The sequence below is a fragment of the Penicillium arizonense genome (genome assembly GCF_001773325.1).
Source record: "Penicillium arizonense strain CBS 141311 chromosome Unknown PENARI_contig005, whole genome shotgun sequence".
In the NCBI taxonomy this organism is placed as follows: Eukaryota; Fungi; Ascomycota; class Eurotiomycetes; order Eurotiales; family Aspergillaceae; genus Penicillium; species Penicillium arizonense.
The window spans coordinates 1294703-1309889 of NW_019173282.1; the positions used below are offsets into that span (position 1 = coordinate 1294703).

Here is a 15187-nt window from a genome sequence, read left to right on the forward strand (position 1 = left end):
ACTCGCCACTCGCCAAACAAAAAGGGTATCTTGGTTTCTATATGGCGTGGAAAAACAGCATGCGAATGTTTTGTACATGGCCTTTGAATGCATGATAAGACGCGCTTGAGATCAAATGATAGCCAGAGATATACAGCATGATCAAATCATGCCTTGGACTCCGACTTCTTTTTCTCCTTCTTGTCCTTTTTGGACTTTTTCGAGTCGTCGTCACTCTTCGTCTTCTTTTCCTTCTTCTTCTCCTTTATCGCCGTCTCTGCCTCGACGTTCTCAGATCCAGCCCCAGATCCGGCTCCCGAATCAATAGACATAGGCGTAGGATAATCCTCCCCAGCCCCATCCTTCTTAGCCTTCTTAGCAGCCTTCTTCTTCTCCTTCTCACTCCTCCTAGCAGCCCGCTCAATGGCCCTCTTCTCCTTCCTCTCTTTCCTAGCAGCCCGTTCAACACTCCTCTTCTCCTTTTTCTCCTTCTTCGCAGCCCTCCTCACCCTCCTCTCCTCCTTCGTCTCTTTGGCCTTGGGCTCATCATCCTCCCTCTTCCTCTTCTCCCCGGCTCCCTTCTGCTGATCCTTGGAATCAAGAGTCCCAGCTAACCCATCCCCCCTAACAAAATTTCGATAAAGCTCACTGGTAAGCGCATTCCCCGCGCGCGCAGAAACACCCTCGTGACTCTCATCTCCGACGCCCTTGAGGGCGTCTTCGAAGCCACGTAGCCACCATTGGTTTGTTGGGTCTTTGGTTGTTTTCTTGCCCACGCCGTGGTTGTTCGCTTTGCGCGCTACTAGGATTGGTCGTGTTAGGCCGAGCCCGCCGTGGGGGCCTGGTCGTGTGTTTGGTTGGAGGGGGTTTCCTGGACCGGACCAGCCGTGGCGTATTAGGTAGGCTTGGGCGTCCATTTTGGTTTTGGTTTTGATTTCGGGGGAGTGAGGGTGTGAGTGCGGTGAGGTAAGGTGAGGTGGTTGGGAGGTTGGAGTCGGAGTTTGCGCGGAGAGCTTGCGCTGACTCTTTTTGTTGAGTCGAGTTTGAGGTTTAATCTTGAGTCTTTATTTGATAGAACCGGGTATATAGTGTGGAGAGGGAGATGGTGGAAGAAGTTGGACGTGTATGGGAGAAAAAAAAAGTCGGATAAGGAAAGTGCGATAAGAGTTCAGGCATCAAGGCTAACATTGCCGACTTTTGTTTTTTATTTCTATCAAGGCTACTTTAACGGGTTGTCCTTTTTTTCTTTTCTTTTTAGTTACAATTGAACGCATATCTTAGCTATGCCTTTTAACTAGACTGGGTAAATTTCTAATGCTGGTCGCGGAAACTGTTCGGCTTCAGCTGATAATATATCTCTACCTACTGAGTACTCACTACAAGATAACTTATCCTACGTATTTCAACGTATGGAAACATGATCTATTCAAATCACTATTTTTACCCCCCCCCAAACACCAAGATATACAATAGAATCAGATGCATTCACCCGCTCAGGTAGCTAGTACGGCTTAAAGCGATCCTTCTTCTCCTTCTTCGGCCGAGCCCTCGCAGACCCAGCCTGGACTGGAGCACCCTCTTCAGCGAGCTTCCATGCTCGCACGAACCCATCTTCGCCGCATGTGAAGACGGATTGGCTCTGGAATGGGCGGGGTTGGTTAGTGACTGTCTCGAATGGAGTACATGGAATGTGGATGTAGATTGGAATTGAACTGAGGCCTGGGATTGGGTTTGGGATGGAGAGTGAGACATACCTGTTCATCCAGACACACCGAGCGCACAACTTCCTCGCCATGAGCACCGGGTAAGCGCCACAGATTCTCTTGGTCGAGTTTCCACTCGGGACCGGAAACGAGTGGGACAAGATCGAGGCGGTTGTCCCTGTAGGAAGAGAATATTAGAAAAGAAATAAAAGAGACAAAGAAACACAAACACGACCCGCTGTGCGAGTGCGAGTGCGAGTCTGGGTCTCAGACGGAACTCAGAATCAGAATCATGCAACACATACATCTTATTACCAGCAGCAATAAAAGCCCCCTGACCCCCGATGCATAGCTGCGCAACATACTCGCAAGCCAGCTTCTCGCGCACGTCACCGAAATGCACGGGGTCGGGCACCTGCACGGCATCGTCTGGGTCAGTAGCCGGGTGCACAGAGAAGAGCTCGTCGTGGCTCAGGGCGAAGATCTCGCGTTCCGAGAGGAAGCCTGCATGATGTACGGAGCCGTGGTTGATGACTTGCACGAGGGCTTCATCTTCGTCGGTTATTGTTGTGTTGTAGATGTTTACTAGGCCGTCTGTGCTGCCGGAGAGTAAGATGTTGCTGCGTGTCGGGTGGTATTGGAGCTGTGGAACGTTAGTCCCGGTTGAATATTTTGTGATGTAGTAGTTGTAATGGTAAGAATGGTAATATGGGTGGAACTTACCTCGGTGATATCATCGTTGTGACTTTCTACGTATTGCAAGCTGAACTCCTTGGGAGATCGGATGTCCCTGTTGGAGTTAGTGGACAATGTCTACTTGGATAGGACGAGTATGAAAACATACCAGAATGCAACCACAGCCTGTGAAGAGACGAGCTCGGTCCCTGCAACAACGGTATTGGTCTCGGGATTGCAGGCCACGGACAAAACAGGCGAATGTCTCGCTAAACATGCATTAGTCAAGATGCATCTGATAGAACGCCAAAACTTAATCGAGACGGCAATATCCTTGCTACAGAATTCTCCGAGCAGATACCCGAACGGAAATAGTAGACATGTACAATAGAACAGTAGGACGGGAAACATAGGACTGGAAACATAGAACAGAAACATAGACTCACCCGTCTCCATCTCCACGACTGGTCCACCAGCCCGGACATCCCAAATCCTCACCTTGCCATCTCGCCCACCTGTGAGTAGCTGCGACTCGCCCGCATAGCTCCGCAGCGACGTCACGCCCCCATCGTGGGTATGCGAGGAGACGACAGCCCCGCGGTTGAGATCGGCAGCGTCAAACACGCGCAGCGAATCATCCGAGGAGATGGCTGCAAATGTGCCTGGTGCGGCAGCAGTGATCCCGTAGATGTAACTATCCGCCGGCAGGGATAGCGACGATGAGGCGACAGCTTGGAGGTTATGCATTATGGCAGGTTTGGCTGTGGCTGATGCGAGGCGCAGGTTTTGGGGGTTTGTGGGCGCCAAGAAATTATGGGGCTGGAGACTACTTCCTTATACGGACAGACTATACATATGTATGCACCTCGGTCTATGTGTGTGATTTGTATTTAGGTTTATTTGGCGGTGTTTTAGCTTTTGGCGCTCTTAGGCGTGTTAGGGTTTAGAAGGGGAAGAAAGTCAAATATTACCGTGTACAATACTAGTGTGCAGAAATGGCTCCTGTAAGTGACGAGTAAACGATCAGCGAAGCCCGGGCCTCAGTGGAGACAAGCCGTAAAGTAAGGGAGCGCCGGAGTCCGAGGGTTGAGCCCATCATTTTGGGACGAATGATAGTCCGCCAGTAACGAGTACTTAGGCAGCTAAACACCAATGATTTTCCGATGGCTTCGGGTGGAACCAGTGTCTTGGGGCGCTACATGCACAGGGCAGTCCCGATTTGCTTTAGCTTGTGTCAGCAGGGGAAATCATATAGTTTCAGCGATACCGATAAGTTATACTAATCACTTAAATTAACGCGTTAAACTAATAATATTATCAACTGATACTCTAGTGATAGTATAAGTTAGTTATAATAATACCATGCTTGGCGTGAAAGGGTAGTCCCGGGGGCTTGGGTTACGGTGAGGGGGACGCTAAAGACGTGGAGTTGACAGGCCCAGGCGGTCCGCGCCCGACCCAAAACCCGGAATTGGCCCAAAACCGAGAAAAAGATTTGAGCCTATGGTTAATCTGCTAACCTCATAACTGGGAATTGGCATCCCTGGGGCCCGGCACGCTGGTAAGGTAACTTATAATACAACTGTACTGGGTACTTTCTGAAAGTCTGAAAGTACTTTTTGCTCTTCTGACCCCTACTCTTTCTCCTCTTTCCCTCTTTACTCTTCCTCTCTTTTCTTCTTCCTTTTGTTCCCTTGTTGTTGGCTTCCCCCTCCACCCCCCAACCCCCGGGGAACAGCTTCATCTCGACCGCCCCCAGCCTCTCTCGACACCTCCCTGGATCCTGTCCCTCAATTACCCGTATGGACCTTCCTTTCGATCCCTGCCTGGCGACCATTGCATCTCGAGCTTCGACCGTACTGAAGACCTGAACTGAATTCCTCGTCCTGCGACCTCTGGTCTCGACTACTCCCCAACCTCATTTCATGAGATGATCGCTCGTTGCTTTGCAGCTTCCCCGGATATCGTGCGCGATCGTTGATCGCGGATATCAGCCATGGCCTACAGAAGAGACCCCCGATTGCTCCCCACCCCCGACCGCGACCCCAAAACCATGTATATGAATGGGGACGCCCAGATGCGACACCTGCCGCCCATGATGACCTCGCCGCCTCCGCCCAAGAGATACAAGTCAGATACCCCGAGCGACACGGGTCACTCCAGGTATTACTCGCACTCCGTCCCGAGTGAGCGAGCCAGTGAGCGAGCCCGGTCACGACAAGCATCCACAGCCATGGACCTGTACACGTTGGTGGATCGAGACCCGGTCGACAATGACCCGCGGAGGAACTTCCGTTTTACCAGCAACGGCTCGGTTGCGACGCAAGCTTCGGTAGCATCCAACACGTCGCAGCAGTCCCGATCGTCTCCTGTGGTAATTTCGAATCGCCCGTAGGTTATTTTCGTCAATGGTGATGCCCGGTGACTGACCTTGTTACAGGATCCCCGAAAAGTACCCCTGCCATAAAGAGAACGGCCGGAGTTACCATGGATACCGCAAAGGAATCTACCCGCTCCCATGCGACGAGGAGGAACAAGACCGTCTCGATATCGTCCACAAAGTGGTGACGGTGGCCCGAGCTTCAGATGGCTTGATCTATGCACCACACCCGAAAAAGTCTAAAGTTCTTGACCTGGGTTGTGGTACAGGCATCTGGAGCATCGATGTCGCCAACAAGTACCCGGATTCCTTTGTTGTTGGAGTCGACATAGCTCCAATTCAACCAACCAATTTCCCGAAGAATTGCGATTTCTATGCTCCGTTCGACTTCGAGGCACCCTGGACTATGGGAGAAGATTCATGGGACATCATCCACATGCAGATGGGATGTGGGAGTGTCGTGAGCTGGCCCAGTCTCTATCGAAGAGTATTCGACCACCTTCGACCGGGGGCCTGGTTTGAACAAGTGGAGATTGATTTCAAGCCCCGCTGTGACGGCCCTTCCATCAGTGACACCCATCTGGCGCATTGGTACAACAAGTTGAAGGAGGCCACGGAAGCCACGCAGCGGCCGCTCGCACATAGCTCGCAAGAGACCATCCGCAATCTGCAGGAAGCTGGTTTCACCGAGATCGACCACCAGCAGGTGGGCCTGCCGTTGAACCCATGGCATCACGATGAACATGAGAAGAAGGTTGCGCGTTGGTATAATCTTGCCATCTCTGAAAGTGTCCAGCCTCTCAGCTTGGCTCCTTTCAGTCGGGTTTTGGGTTACTCAAAAGAAAAGATTGATCATCTTGCTGCCAATGTCAAGCGGGATGCATTTGACAAGAATATCCACAGTTATAACATTTTGCACATTTACCAGGCTCGGAAACCGGTTGCAACCTAAGCTGTGTTCCACGTTGCAGATATATCTGCATTTGCATATGACAGTCAACAGCCCGACTGTCGACCACGTTGAACCCACTTGGTGGCCTCAATTAGACCGGCCACTCAAACTTTGGCTGGCCCAGAGTGTGCAAACTCATGTTCATTGTACGAAAGGCCAACTCGATGTATGATCCTGGTGTGTTACAGAGACACATTCTCTGTCAAAATTGTTGGCGTTATGGATCCCAGAGCCGACAGAACTGGCTACGACGATTTGATATTCGGATTGGTGATTTATTGACGACACGATGTATGGGATTGCTTTCCACACCCACCGCCCGACGGTTCCAGTCGATTCGGGCATAAACTTCCACTCTACTTGCTTTGTTCTTCTTTACTTCTCTGCATGCTGGACTTTGCATCTCTTGGCGTTTGGTGCTTGTATGCCGAATGCCCTACCTCTTGGGTAGGCTTTTTCGGCTTATGATATATACCCAGATTACCCTTTTAGTTCCTGATGTTTCTGTTTGCTAGCCAGATGGGCCGTCATCACTTTTTGGAATCGAACTTTCTTTGTATTATTCTTTCGGTTTGCATGCTATAAATCCTAAAGACGAATCTTTCAGCAGTTTACGACTTTTGTTCCTCGTAGTATCCAGCTATGCAATACTTCCAGGGTGAGCGGAGTTTTGTGTAGGACAAGCTTGAATATCCCTACGGAGTCATCAGCGTCTATATATCCTGCCTCTAGAGTAGGGTATGTCAAGAAAAGACGTTAGCAAAGACCTCCTCAATACACACTCCTTCAGCATTTACATGTGGTGAAACGATGAGCGAGTCCATCATCTAAGGTCAACTGTGACGTCGTACCAATGATATATCTACCATGCGCTGGCCCAGTTGCGTCCGAATATCTGAAGATCACAAATATTTCAACACTTGAGTGTATGTATCACGATTCAGGTAGAGATATACGCCATAAACTGAGCGTTTCATTCAAATTTAGAATCAAATAAAGCAGAGAAATCTTTTCCTCCAACGCCAGACTGCAATCAGAATCCTACCTGAGGTTAAATAACGCCGCCTATGCAAAATAGTTTTGAACAGCCCCAGCCAGAACCTCGGAGATGCAAAGGCAAAAGAAAATAGAAAGAAAAGAGCAGGATACAGGAACAGAAGAGAGAAGACTCATCGCCGCCGACTCCTAGCTGCCCTCCCACTCGCACCCTCCTTCTCTACATCCCCATTCCCAGTCCCATTCACAGCCTCCCGCCCAGCACCAGGCGTCCGCCTCCTCATAGTCCCAGGCCCGACGGCAACAACATCCTCCCCACTATCACTATCCTCAACATCAAGCAAGATAGGCACATTGAACGGTTCGATACCATCAGCCTCGACGACCCCCTTGACCGCATCAATAGTAACAACATCCGGCTCTTCATCCTCCTGATCCAATCGTCTCTGATGCACCTGCTCAGCAGGATGAACGTCGAATTCATCCTCCGCTTCCATGTATTCCACGTTCTCCTCTACCTCGCCGAAATCCGGTGCCAGCGCTGACCATTTCTGCGGTGAGACAATCGACCATGTGTATATGCAGCCCGTTTCTAGCCCGCAGGCTACGACCATTGGTCGTGACGGGTGCCATTCCACAACACCTAGTTCTTCCCGTGGCCCTTCCAGGATCTTGACTAGCGAGCCGTGGCTCCGTTCCCAGACGTAGATGTCTGGATTCATGAATGTGGTTGCGGTGACGAATTCGCCGGTTGAGGAGAAGGTTACGTGGTTCCAGCTTAGGCGGTTGACCACGTCTTGGAATTTGTGTTCCACGTGGAGTTTTATCGCGGATGCTTCGAGGTCGATTCCTAGTTGTGATAGGTCGGGCATGAGTACTGTGCGGATTACTCGGTCTGAGCTGTTGACTAGCAGGTCGCGCCCGTTGCTGGCGAGTCGGAGGAGGATTACTACGCCGTTGCAGAGGCGCATTGAGTGGATTGTTGTGCAGGTTTGCGTTTCGATTATGTTGATCCAGCCTTTAGATGTTCCTGCGATTATGTGGTTGCCGAAGGCTGTGAAGATTGTTACGCAGGTGGAGTGCTTTGCGTCTTGGGCTGCTTGCTTCGCTGCTACTGCTGGGTCGACTTCTTCGCCGTTTGTTGGTTGGGCTCGGAGCGGGGCGCTGGGGAGGATGCGCTTGATTGGCTTTGGGGAGGAGACGTCTACTAGGACGGGTTGGTCTTCGAAGAGGGAGGCGACAAAGAGGAGGCTGTAGGGTGTTAGTTTGTGGTGGTGGAATGGTGGAATGGTGGGATTGTGTCTAGGGCGTACTGGTTGAATGGGTGTAGCTGGGCGATGTATACTGGTGCTTCGAACCGTACTGTGCGGACTCGTGAGCCGTCTTGGAGATCCCAAAGGATGCATTTCCAGTCTTGTGAGGAGGTGAGGAGGTATCGGCCATCGCGGGACCAGCTGGATCTGAGTTAGTCCTGGTTCACTATAGTCTTGTCTGGACTTGCCTGAGCGACTGGATCTGTCGCGTGTGGCCTTGCAGTTTGCGCGCCACGCCATTGGTTTCAATGTCGAAGATCACTACTGTGCCGTCCACCTGTATCAAGTCTTAGCCTTCCTCCTTGTATGTCTCAATTTGTCTCCACGAACTCGTCCGGAGGCAAGGTAGTCGCCCTTGTGATTGAAGCTGAGACATGTCGCATGGCCGCTACCTGGTAGTGAATGCATTAGTATTGTTATTGAGTGAATGTCAATAGCACATACTCAGCTTCTCGGTCAATGTATCTGGGTATTCCTGGGCCAGGACAAATGGGTCCACGAGTGAAAGGTTCATTGTTGCGAGGGCATGAATAGCTGGATTATCCTTAATCCACCCAGGCCTGCAGGTCAGGCCAGGCAATGTCAGATCATATGCAGCTTAAGCAACTCAGTTCTTGTCATGGACAATCTTCCTTCTGCCGTCGATATCCTTAGAATCTGGAGGAACACAAGGCGGTGAGCCCACCCCTCTAAAAGTGAATATTGTGAATGCCTGAAACTGATGCCTCACTCACAGACTAGACTCACCGCTCTCACCTGCCACAACTAACGGTACTTCCAACTCGCCTGTCTCAACTTGATAGGGGAGGTACCCACTGTTCTGCCAAGGCGGTGAGCCCTCTTTAGACAGCGGCCGCAGTGCAGGGAAAACTCGAGCCCCATCACAGTGAGGCAACCTCCAACCGTCTCCCTTTCAACTTCCCGATACGCCATCCCCCATCCTTCAACCACGCAGGAGATCGCGTCTAGCATCGCGATCCTTCTTCTGGACTCCTCCATCACGCTCTTCCACGCCGCGCGCACCTTTTTTCCCTCCTTTTCGGCTTCGTGACAACCGGGACCCCCAGGTCGCCGGCGCCCTCGTGGCAAGGGCTGCCAAAGGCCTCAGCCGGCCAGCTGCTTCCACCCGACTTTCGTTTCATCGTCGCTACGTGTAAATTAGACTTCCAGCCGTCGGACAAGTCTGTCTCTTCAAATTTTGCGACGCTGCGATAAGAGTTCCTTCGTTTTCGCCCGTCCACGATCCATCCGCCTGACCGGTTAACTCCGCGTTTTTCATCGGCTTTTCCACGAAAACATCGCCATCATGTCGAACGTTTTCTTTCCATACTCCAAGGCGCCTCTGCGCACCATTAAGGAGATTCAGTTTGGTCTCTTCGCCCCCGAGGAGATCAAGCGCATGAGTGTGGTCCACATCGAGTACCCAGAGACATTGGTGAGTGCTTAATTCTGAGTTTTCGTCGCATACTTTGTGATAGGCTCTACTTGCGCTTGTGTTTATGATTGCTAATGACGCGATAGGATGAACAACGTCAACGGCCTCGGACCAAGGGTATCAACGACCCGCGCCTCGGCACAATCGACCGTCAATACAACTGCGAGACTTGTGAAGAAGGTCCCAAGGAATGCCCTGGACATTTCGGTCATATCGAGCTTGCGTCTCCAGTATTTCACATCGGTTTGTTGCACCTGATCGATTTCTTCTCTTTCCGCCCGCTAACTTCCTCTAGGTTTCGTGACCAAGATTAAGAAGCTCTTGGAGACCGTGTGCCACAACTGCGGAAAAATCAAGGCCAACCAGGTTAGTCATCCCTTATGGGATGGCAAATCTTGATGGCAGACTTTGCTGACATGACTACCAGGCCGATTCTAAGTTCGCCGAAGCTCTCCGATTCCGTGACCCCAAGCGTCGATTCGATCATATTTGGCGACTCTCCAAGGATGTGCTGGTCTGTCAAGCTGACCCTCCTGCTGATGACGAAGAATTCTCGAAGGACCCCCAGCAGCGCTCCCACGGTGGCTGTGGTAACGCTCAGCCTACTGTCCGAAAGGAAGGAATTACACTTGTTGGAACATGGAAGCCCAGCAAGGCTATGATGGAAGACGAGATGGCACAGCCCGAGAAGAAGGTCATTACGCCTGCCATGGCGCTGAACATCTTCCGGAACATCTCCCAGGAAGAGGTTCGCATCATGGGTCTCAGCAATGACTACGCTCGTCCCGAATGGATGATTCTTACTGTCCTTCCCGTCCCACCTCCTACCGTCCGCCCCAGTGTTGTCATGGGAGCCACCAGCGGCGCCCGTGGTGAGGATGACTTGACATACAAGCTTGCTGAAATCGTTCGTGCCAACCAGAACGTTCAACGCTGTGAGCAAGAAGGTGCCCCCGAGCACGTTATTCGGGAGTTCGAATCTCTGCTTCAGTACCACATTGCTACATACATGGATAACGATATTGCCGGTCAACCCAAGGCCATGCAAAAGGGCAACCGTCCTGTGAAGGCTCTGCGCAGTCGTCTGAAGGGCAAGGAAGGTCGTCTGCGTCAGAACTTGATGGGAAAGCGTGTCGACTTCTCTGCTCGTACTGTCATTACTGGTGATCCCAACTTGTCGCTTGATGAAGTGGGTGTACCATACTCGACGGCCCGAATCCTGACCTACCCAGAAGTTGTCACCCCATATAACATTGAGAAGCTTCAGAAGCTGGTCTCCAACGGACCCAACATTCACCCTGGTGCCAGATACATTGTACGCGACAACGGCGAGCGCATTGACTTACGTCACGCCAAGCGCGCTGGTACTCAGCAGCTGCTTTATGGCTGGAAGGTCGAGCGTCATCTTGACAACGGTGACTACATTCTGTTCAACCGTCAGCCTTCGCTTCACAAGGAATCCATGATGGGTCACCGTGTCCGTGTCATGCCCTTCTCTACATTCCGAATGAACTTGTCGGTGACCAGTCCTTACAACGCCGATTTCGATGGTGACGAAATGAACTTGCACGTCCCCCAGGGCGAAGAAGCACGCGCTGAGCTTGCTGAATTGACTCTGGTTCCCAAGAACATCGTTTCTCCCCAGCGTAACGGTCCCCTGATGGGTATTGTGCAGGACACTCTTTGCGGAATTTACAAGATCTGTCGTCGTGATACTTTCCTTACGAAGGCTCAGGTTATGAACCTCATGATGTGGGTTCCCGACTGGGATGGTGTGATTCCTCCCCCTGCTATCCTGAAGCCCCGACCCCGTTGGACTGGAAAGCAGATGATCAGCATGGCTTTCCCCTCTGGCCTCAACCTGCTGCGTGTTGACAAGGATGGTGCTGCTATGACGGAGAAGTTCAGCCCTCTCAATGATGGCGGTCTTCTGATCCACGGTGGACAGTTGATGTATGGTATGCTTTCTAAGAAGACTGTCGGTGCCAGCGGTGGTGGTGTCATTCACACCATTTTCAACGAGTACGGTCCCGACACTGCTGTCAACTTCTTCAACGGTGCTCAAACCATTGTCGGCTACTGGCTACTTCATAACGGTTTCAGTATCGGTATCGGCGACACTATTCCCGATCAACTGACTATCCAGAAGATCGAGGAGGCCGTCCGCAACCGAAAGCAAGAGGTCGAGACTATCACTGCTAGCGCTACTGAAAACACTCTGGAAGCTCTGCCTGGTATGAACGTCCGTGAGACATTCGAGAGCAAGGTTTCTCGTGCTCTGAACAACGCGCGTGATGAAGCTGGTGATGCCACCGAGAAGAGTTTGAAGGATCTGAACAACGCTATTCAAATGGCTCGCTCTGGTTCCAAGGGTTCCGCTATCAACATTTCCCAGATGACTGCCCTCGTCGGACAGCAATCCGTGGAAGGAAAGCGTATTCCCTTCGGCTTCAAGTACCGTACTTTGCCCCACTTCACCAAGGACGATTACTCTCCCGAGTCGCGTGGATTCGTTGAGAACTCGTACCTCCGAGGCTTGACTCCCACTGAATTCTTCTTCCACGCTATGGCTGGTCGTGAGGGTCTTATTGATACCGCTGTCAAGACTGCCGAGACTGGTTACATCCAGCGTAAGCTGGTCAAGGCTCTGGAAGAAGTCATGGTCAAGTACGATGGTACTGTCCGTAACTCTCTCGGCGATATTATCCAGTTCATTTACGGAGAGGATGGTCTTGATGGTGCACACATTGAAAACCAGCGTGTTGATATCATCAAGTGCTCTGATGAGAAACTCCGCGAACGCTTCCGTGTAGATGTCATGGATCCGGAGCGCACTCTCGGCCCCGAGGTCTTAGAGCAGGCTAATGAGATTGCCGGTGATATGGAGGTGCAAAGATACTTCGATGAGGAGTGGGAGGCAATCCTGAAGGACCGGGAGTTCCTGCGCACCGTGGCCAAGGAAGACGAGGAAATGATGCAGCTTCCCATCAACATTCAGCGTATCCTTGAAATGGCTCGCACCACTTTCCGCATTCGCGAGGGTACCATCAGTGACCTGCACCCTGCTGAGGTCATTCCTCAGGTCCAGGCCCTTCTGGATCGCCTGATGGTCGTTCGTGGTAACGATGTTATCTCGCGCGAGGCTCAAGACAACGCAACATTGCTGTTTAAGGCTCAGCTCCGCAGTCGTCTTGCTTTCCGCCGCCTCGTTACCGACTATTCTCTTAACAAGCTTGCATTCCAGCATGTGCTTGGTGCTATTGAAAGTCGCTTTGCCCGTGCGGCAGCCAACCCTGGTGAAATGGTTGGTGTCCTTGCAGCCCAGTCTATTGGTGAGCCTGCTACTCAGATGACCCTGAACACCTTCCACTTTGCTGGTGTGTCATCTAAGAACGTCACCCTTGGTGTGCCCCGTCTGAAGGAAATTCTGAACGTTGCTACCAACATTAAGACTCCCTCTATGACTGTGTACCAGCAGGGCATGAAGACTCACGACAAGGAAGGTGCCAAGACCCTGCGCAGTCTTGTCGAGCACACTAGTCTGCGTTCCGTTACTGAGTCCACTGAGATCTACTACGACCCTGACATTCAATCCACGGTCATTGAGAACGATCGGGATATGGTCGAATCCTACTTCATCATTCCCGAAGATGTTGGCGATGATGCTGCCTCGCAGTCCAAGTGGTTGCTCCGTATCGTGCTCAGCCGTCCCTCGCTTCTCGATAAGGGTCTCACAGTCCAGGACGTCGCCACCAGGATCAAGCAGGCTTACCCCCGTGATATTGCAGTCATCTTCAGTGATAACAACGCTGATGAGCAAGTTATCCGTATCCGTCAAGTTCAGGACTACAAGGATGACGATGATGAGGATGTTGAATATGATGTGACTTTGAAGAAGCTTGAGCAGCACTTGCTCGACACTCTGACCCTGCGTGGTGTTCCTGGTGTTGAGCGTGCGTTTATTAACGAGAAGAGCAAGGTCCGCGTTATCGAAGATGGCTCGCTCTACACAAGCAAGTCCGATCCCCTTTGCAAGGAATGGGTTCTCGAGACCAGTGGTTCTTCTCTGGCTGCAGTTCTCTCAATTCCTGGTGTCGATGCTTCTCGTACATACTCCAACCAGTTTATTGAGATTTTCGAGGTATTCGGTATCGAGGCTGCCCGTACCGCTGTCCTTCGTGAATTGACTCAGGTGCTTGCCTTTGACGGTTCCTACGTTAATCACCGTCACTTGGCTCTCCTGGTTGATGTGATGACTGTGCGTGGTTACCTGACTCCTGTCACTCGTCATGGTATCAACCGTGCCGATAACGGTGCGCTCATGCGTTGTTCGTTCGAAGAGACCGTCGAGATTCTGTTGGAGGCTGCTGCCTTCGGAGAGCTTGACGACTGCCGTGGTGTCTCGGAGAACTTGATCCTCGGACAGATGGCACCCGCTGGAACGGGAGAGTTTGACGTCTACCTGGACCAGACCTTGCTCAACACGGTTGTGTCGAACAATGCACGCTTCGGCCTTATGGGCGCTGTTGGCGCCAAGGATGCCATCATTCCGGACGGTGCTGCTACTCAGTACGACACTGGATCTCCCATGGCAAGCTCCCCGGGATACATGACCGATAGTGATCCCGATGCATCCTTCTCGCCCATGCACCAGCTGGGCCAGGATGCTCCAGGAGGCTTCACAGACTACCAGCCGTCTGGTGGCTATGGTGGATTCAGTCCTGGTCCTCGCAGCCCCGGTGGTTACTCCCCCACCAGTCCATTCAACACCAGTCCCACGTCTCCTGGCTACTCTCCCAGCTCGAGTTACTCCCCGACATCGCCTAGTATGGGTATGACCAGCCCGCGCATGAACTTTTCGCCTGGTTTCTCGCCTACTAGCCCGTCGATCAACCCGACTTCACCGGCCTACTCGCCTACCTCGCCTGCCTATGGTCAAGTGTCTCCGACTTCGCCGTCGTACTCTCCAACATCGCCTGGGTTCTCGCCTACGTCGCCAAGCTACAGTCCAACATCGCCCAGCTTCAGCCCGGCGTCGCCGGCCTTCAGTCCAACTTCTCCTACCTACAGTCCCACCAGTCCTGCCATCGCAGGCGCTGGTCGGCACCTGTCCCCTACTTCACCAACCTCCCCGAAGTTCTCTCCCACGAGCCCGCAGTCATACTCGCCTAGCTCTCCTAACTTCTCTGGCTCCCCAACGTCGCCCGGTGCTGGGGCTTACAGCCCGACTTCCCCGGCTTTCAGCCCTTCATCGCCACGCCAGTAAAGTTCGGACGGACATGGCTTGCCTGTCTAAGGCTCGTGCTTACGTCTGTACTATCACCATTACAACATTCAAATAACCCAAAAGGATTTCCACGCGTTTAAAATCTCAGAACTGATTGATAATTTTTTCCACGATATCGGGGCGTGTCACCCTTTCAATTGTATCTGTTCTTTACTTTTTCTTTACCCAGAGACGTGCCCTCCGTTTCAGCCGTCTTCGTTTGTTTTCGCAATCGCACACGCTTTTGTTCCCCCCGTTTCGCAGGTGGTCATGATATCTCACGACAACGCGGAGTTGCTGTTTTCAACGCCCGAGGCTTGGTCTGGAGACGTTGAGGAATGGCAGACACCGTTTGCGCTGGGAGTTTATGACTGCCCAAATTCTATTGCATTGAGAGCGCCCCGGGGATGTATTTTCTGCTTTTTCCTGCTTTGTACACAGCACCTCGTGAGGGGACGAGTAGATCCAAAGAATGGTAATGACATTTT

General features: G+C 51.9%; 5 protein-coding genes across 5 annotated transcripts; 2 read left to right on the forward strand and 3 right to left on the reverse strand.

Moving 5' to 3' along the window:
- Positions 1-146: 146 nt before the first annotated feature.
- On the reverse strand, positions 147-896 carry PENARI_c005G05243 (uncharacterized protein; the record flags this gene model as incomplete). The annotated part of the gene is made up of 1 exon (XM_022629739.1): positions 147-896. The coding sequence occupies one exon, from the start codon at positions 894-896 to the stop codon at positions 147-149; it is 750 nt and encodes a 249-aa protein (XP_022490077.1).
- Positions 897-1480: 584 nt separating this feature from the next.
- Positions 1481-3104, reverse strand: PENARI_c005G04636 (uncharacterized protein; the record flags this gene model as incomplete). Its single annotated transcript, XM_022629721.1, has 6 exons — positions 1481-1618; positions 1734-1860; positions 1988-2325; positions 2406-2472; positions 2527-2626; positions 2804-3104. 6 exons carry the CDS (start codon positions 3102-3104, stop codon positions 1481-1483), a joined length of 1071 nt encoding a protein of 356 aa, XP_022490389.1.
- Positions 3105-4353: 1249 nt separating this feature from the next.
- Positions 4354-5689, forward strand: PENARI_c005G10162 (class I SAM-dependent methyltransferase; the record flags this gene model as incomplete). The annotated part of the gene is made up of 2 exons (XM_022629987.1): positions 4354-4748; positions 4798-5689. 2 exons carry the CDS (start codon positions 4354-4356, stop codon positions 5687-5689), a joined length of 1287 nt encoding a protein of 428 aa, XP_022490619.1.
- Positions 5690-6858: 1169 nt separating this feature from the next.
- Positions 6859-8512, reverse strand: PENARI_c005G02821 (Set1-mediated histone H3-K4 methylation subunit Swd1; the record flags this gene model as incomplete). The annotated part of the gene is made up of 5 exons (XM_022629642.1): positions 6859-7936; positions 7999-8139; positions 8196-8275; positions 8329-8390; positions 8443-8512. The coding sequence occupies 5 exons, from the start codon at positions 8510-8512 to the stop codon at positions 6859-6861; spliced, it is 1431 nt and encodes a 476-aa protein (XP_022490102.1).
- Positions 8513-9304: 792 nt separating this feature from the next.
- Positions 9305-14699, forward strand: PENARI_c005G11642 (DNA-directed RNA polymerase II core subunit RPO21; the record flags this gene model as incomplete). Its single annotated transcript, XM_022630056.1, has 4 exons — positions 9305-9433; positions 9520-9676; positions 9729-9799; positions 9861-14699. 4 exons carry the CDS (start codon positions 9305-9307, stop codon positions 14697-14699), a joined length of 5196 nt encoding a protein of 1731 aa, XP_022490283.1.
- Between the last annotated feature and the right edge of the window lie 488 nt (positions 14700-15187).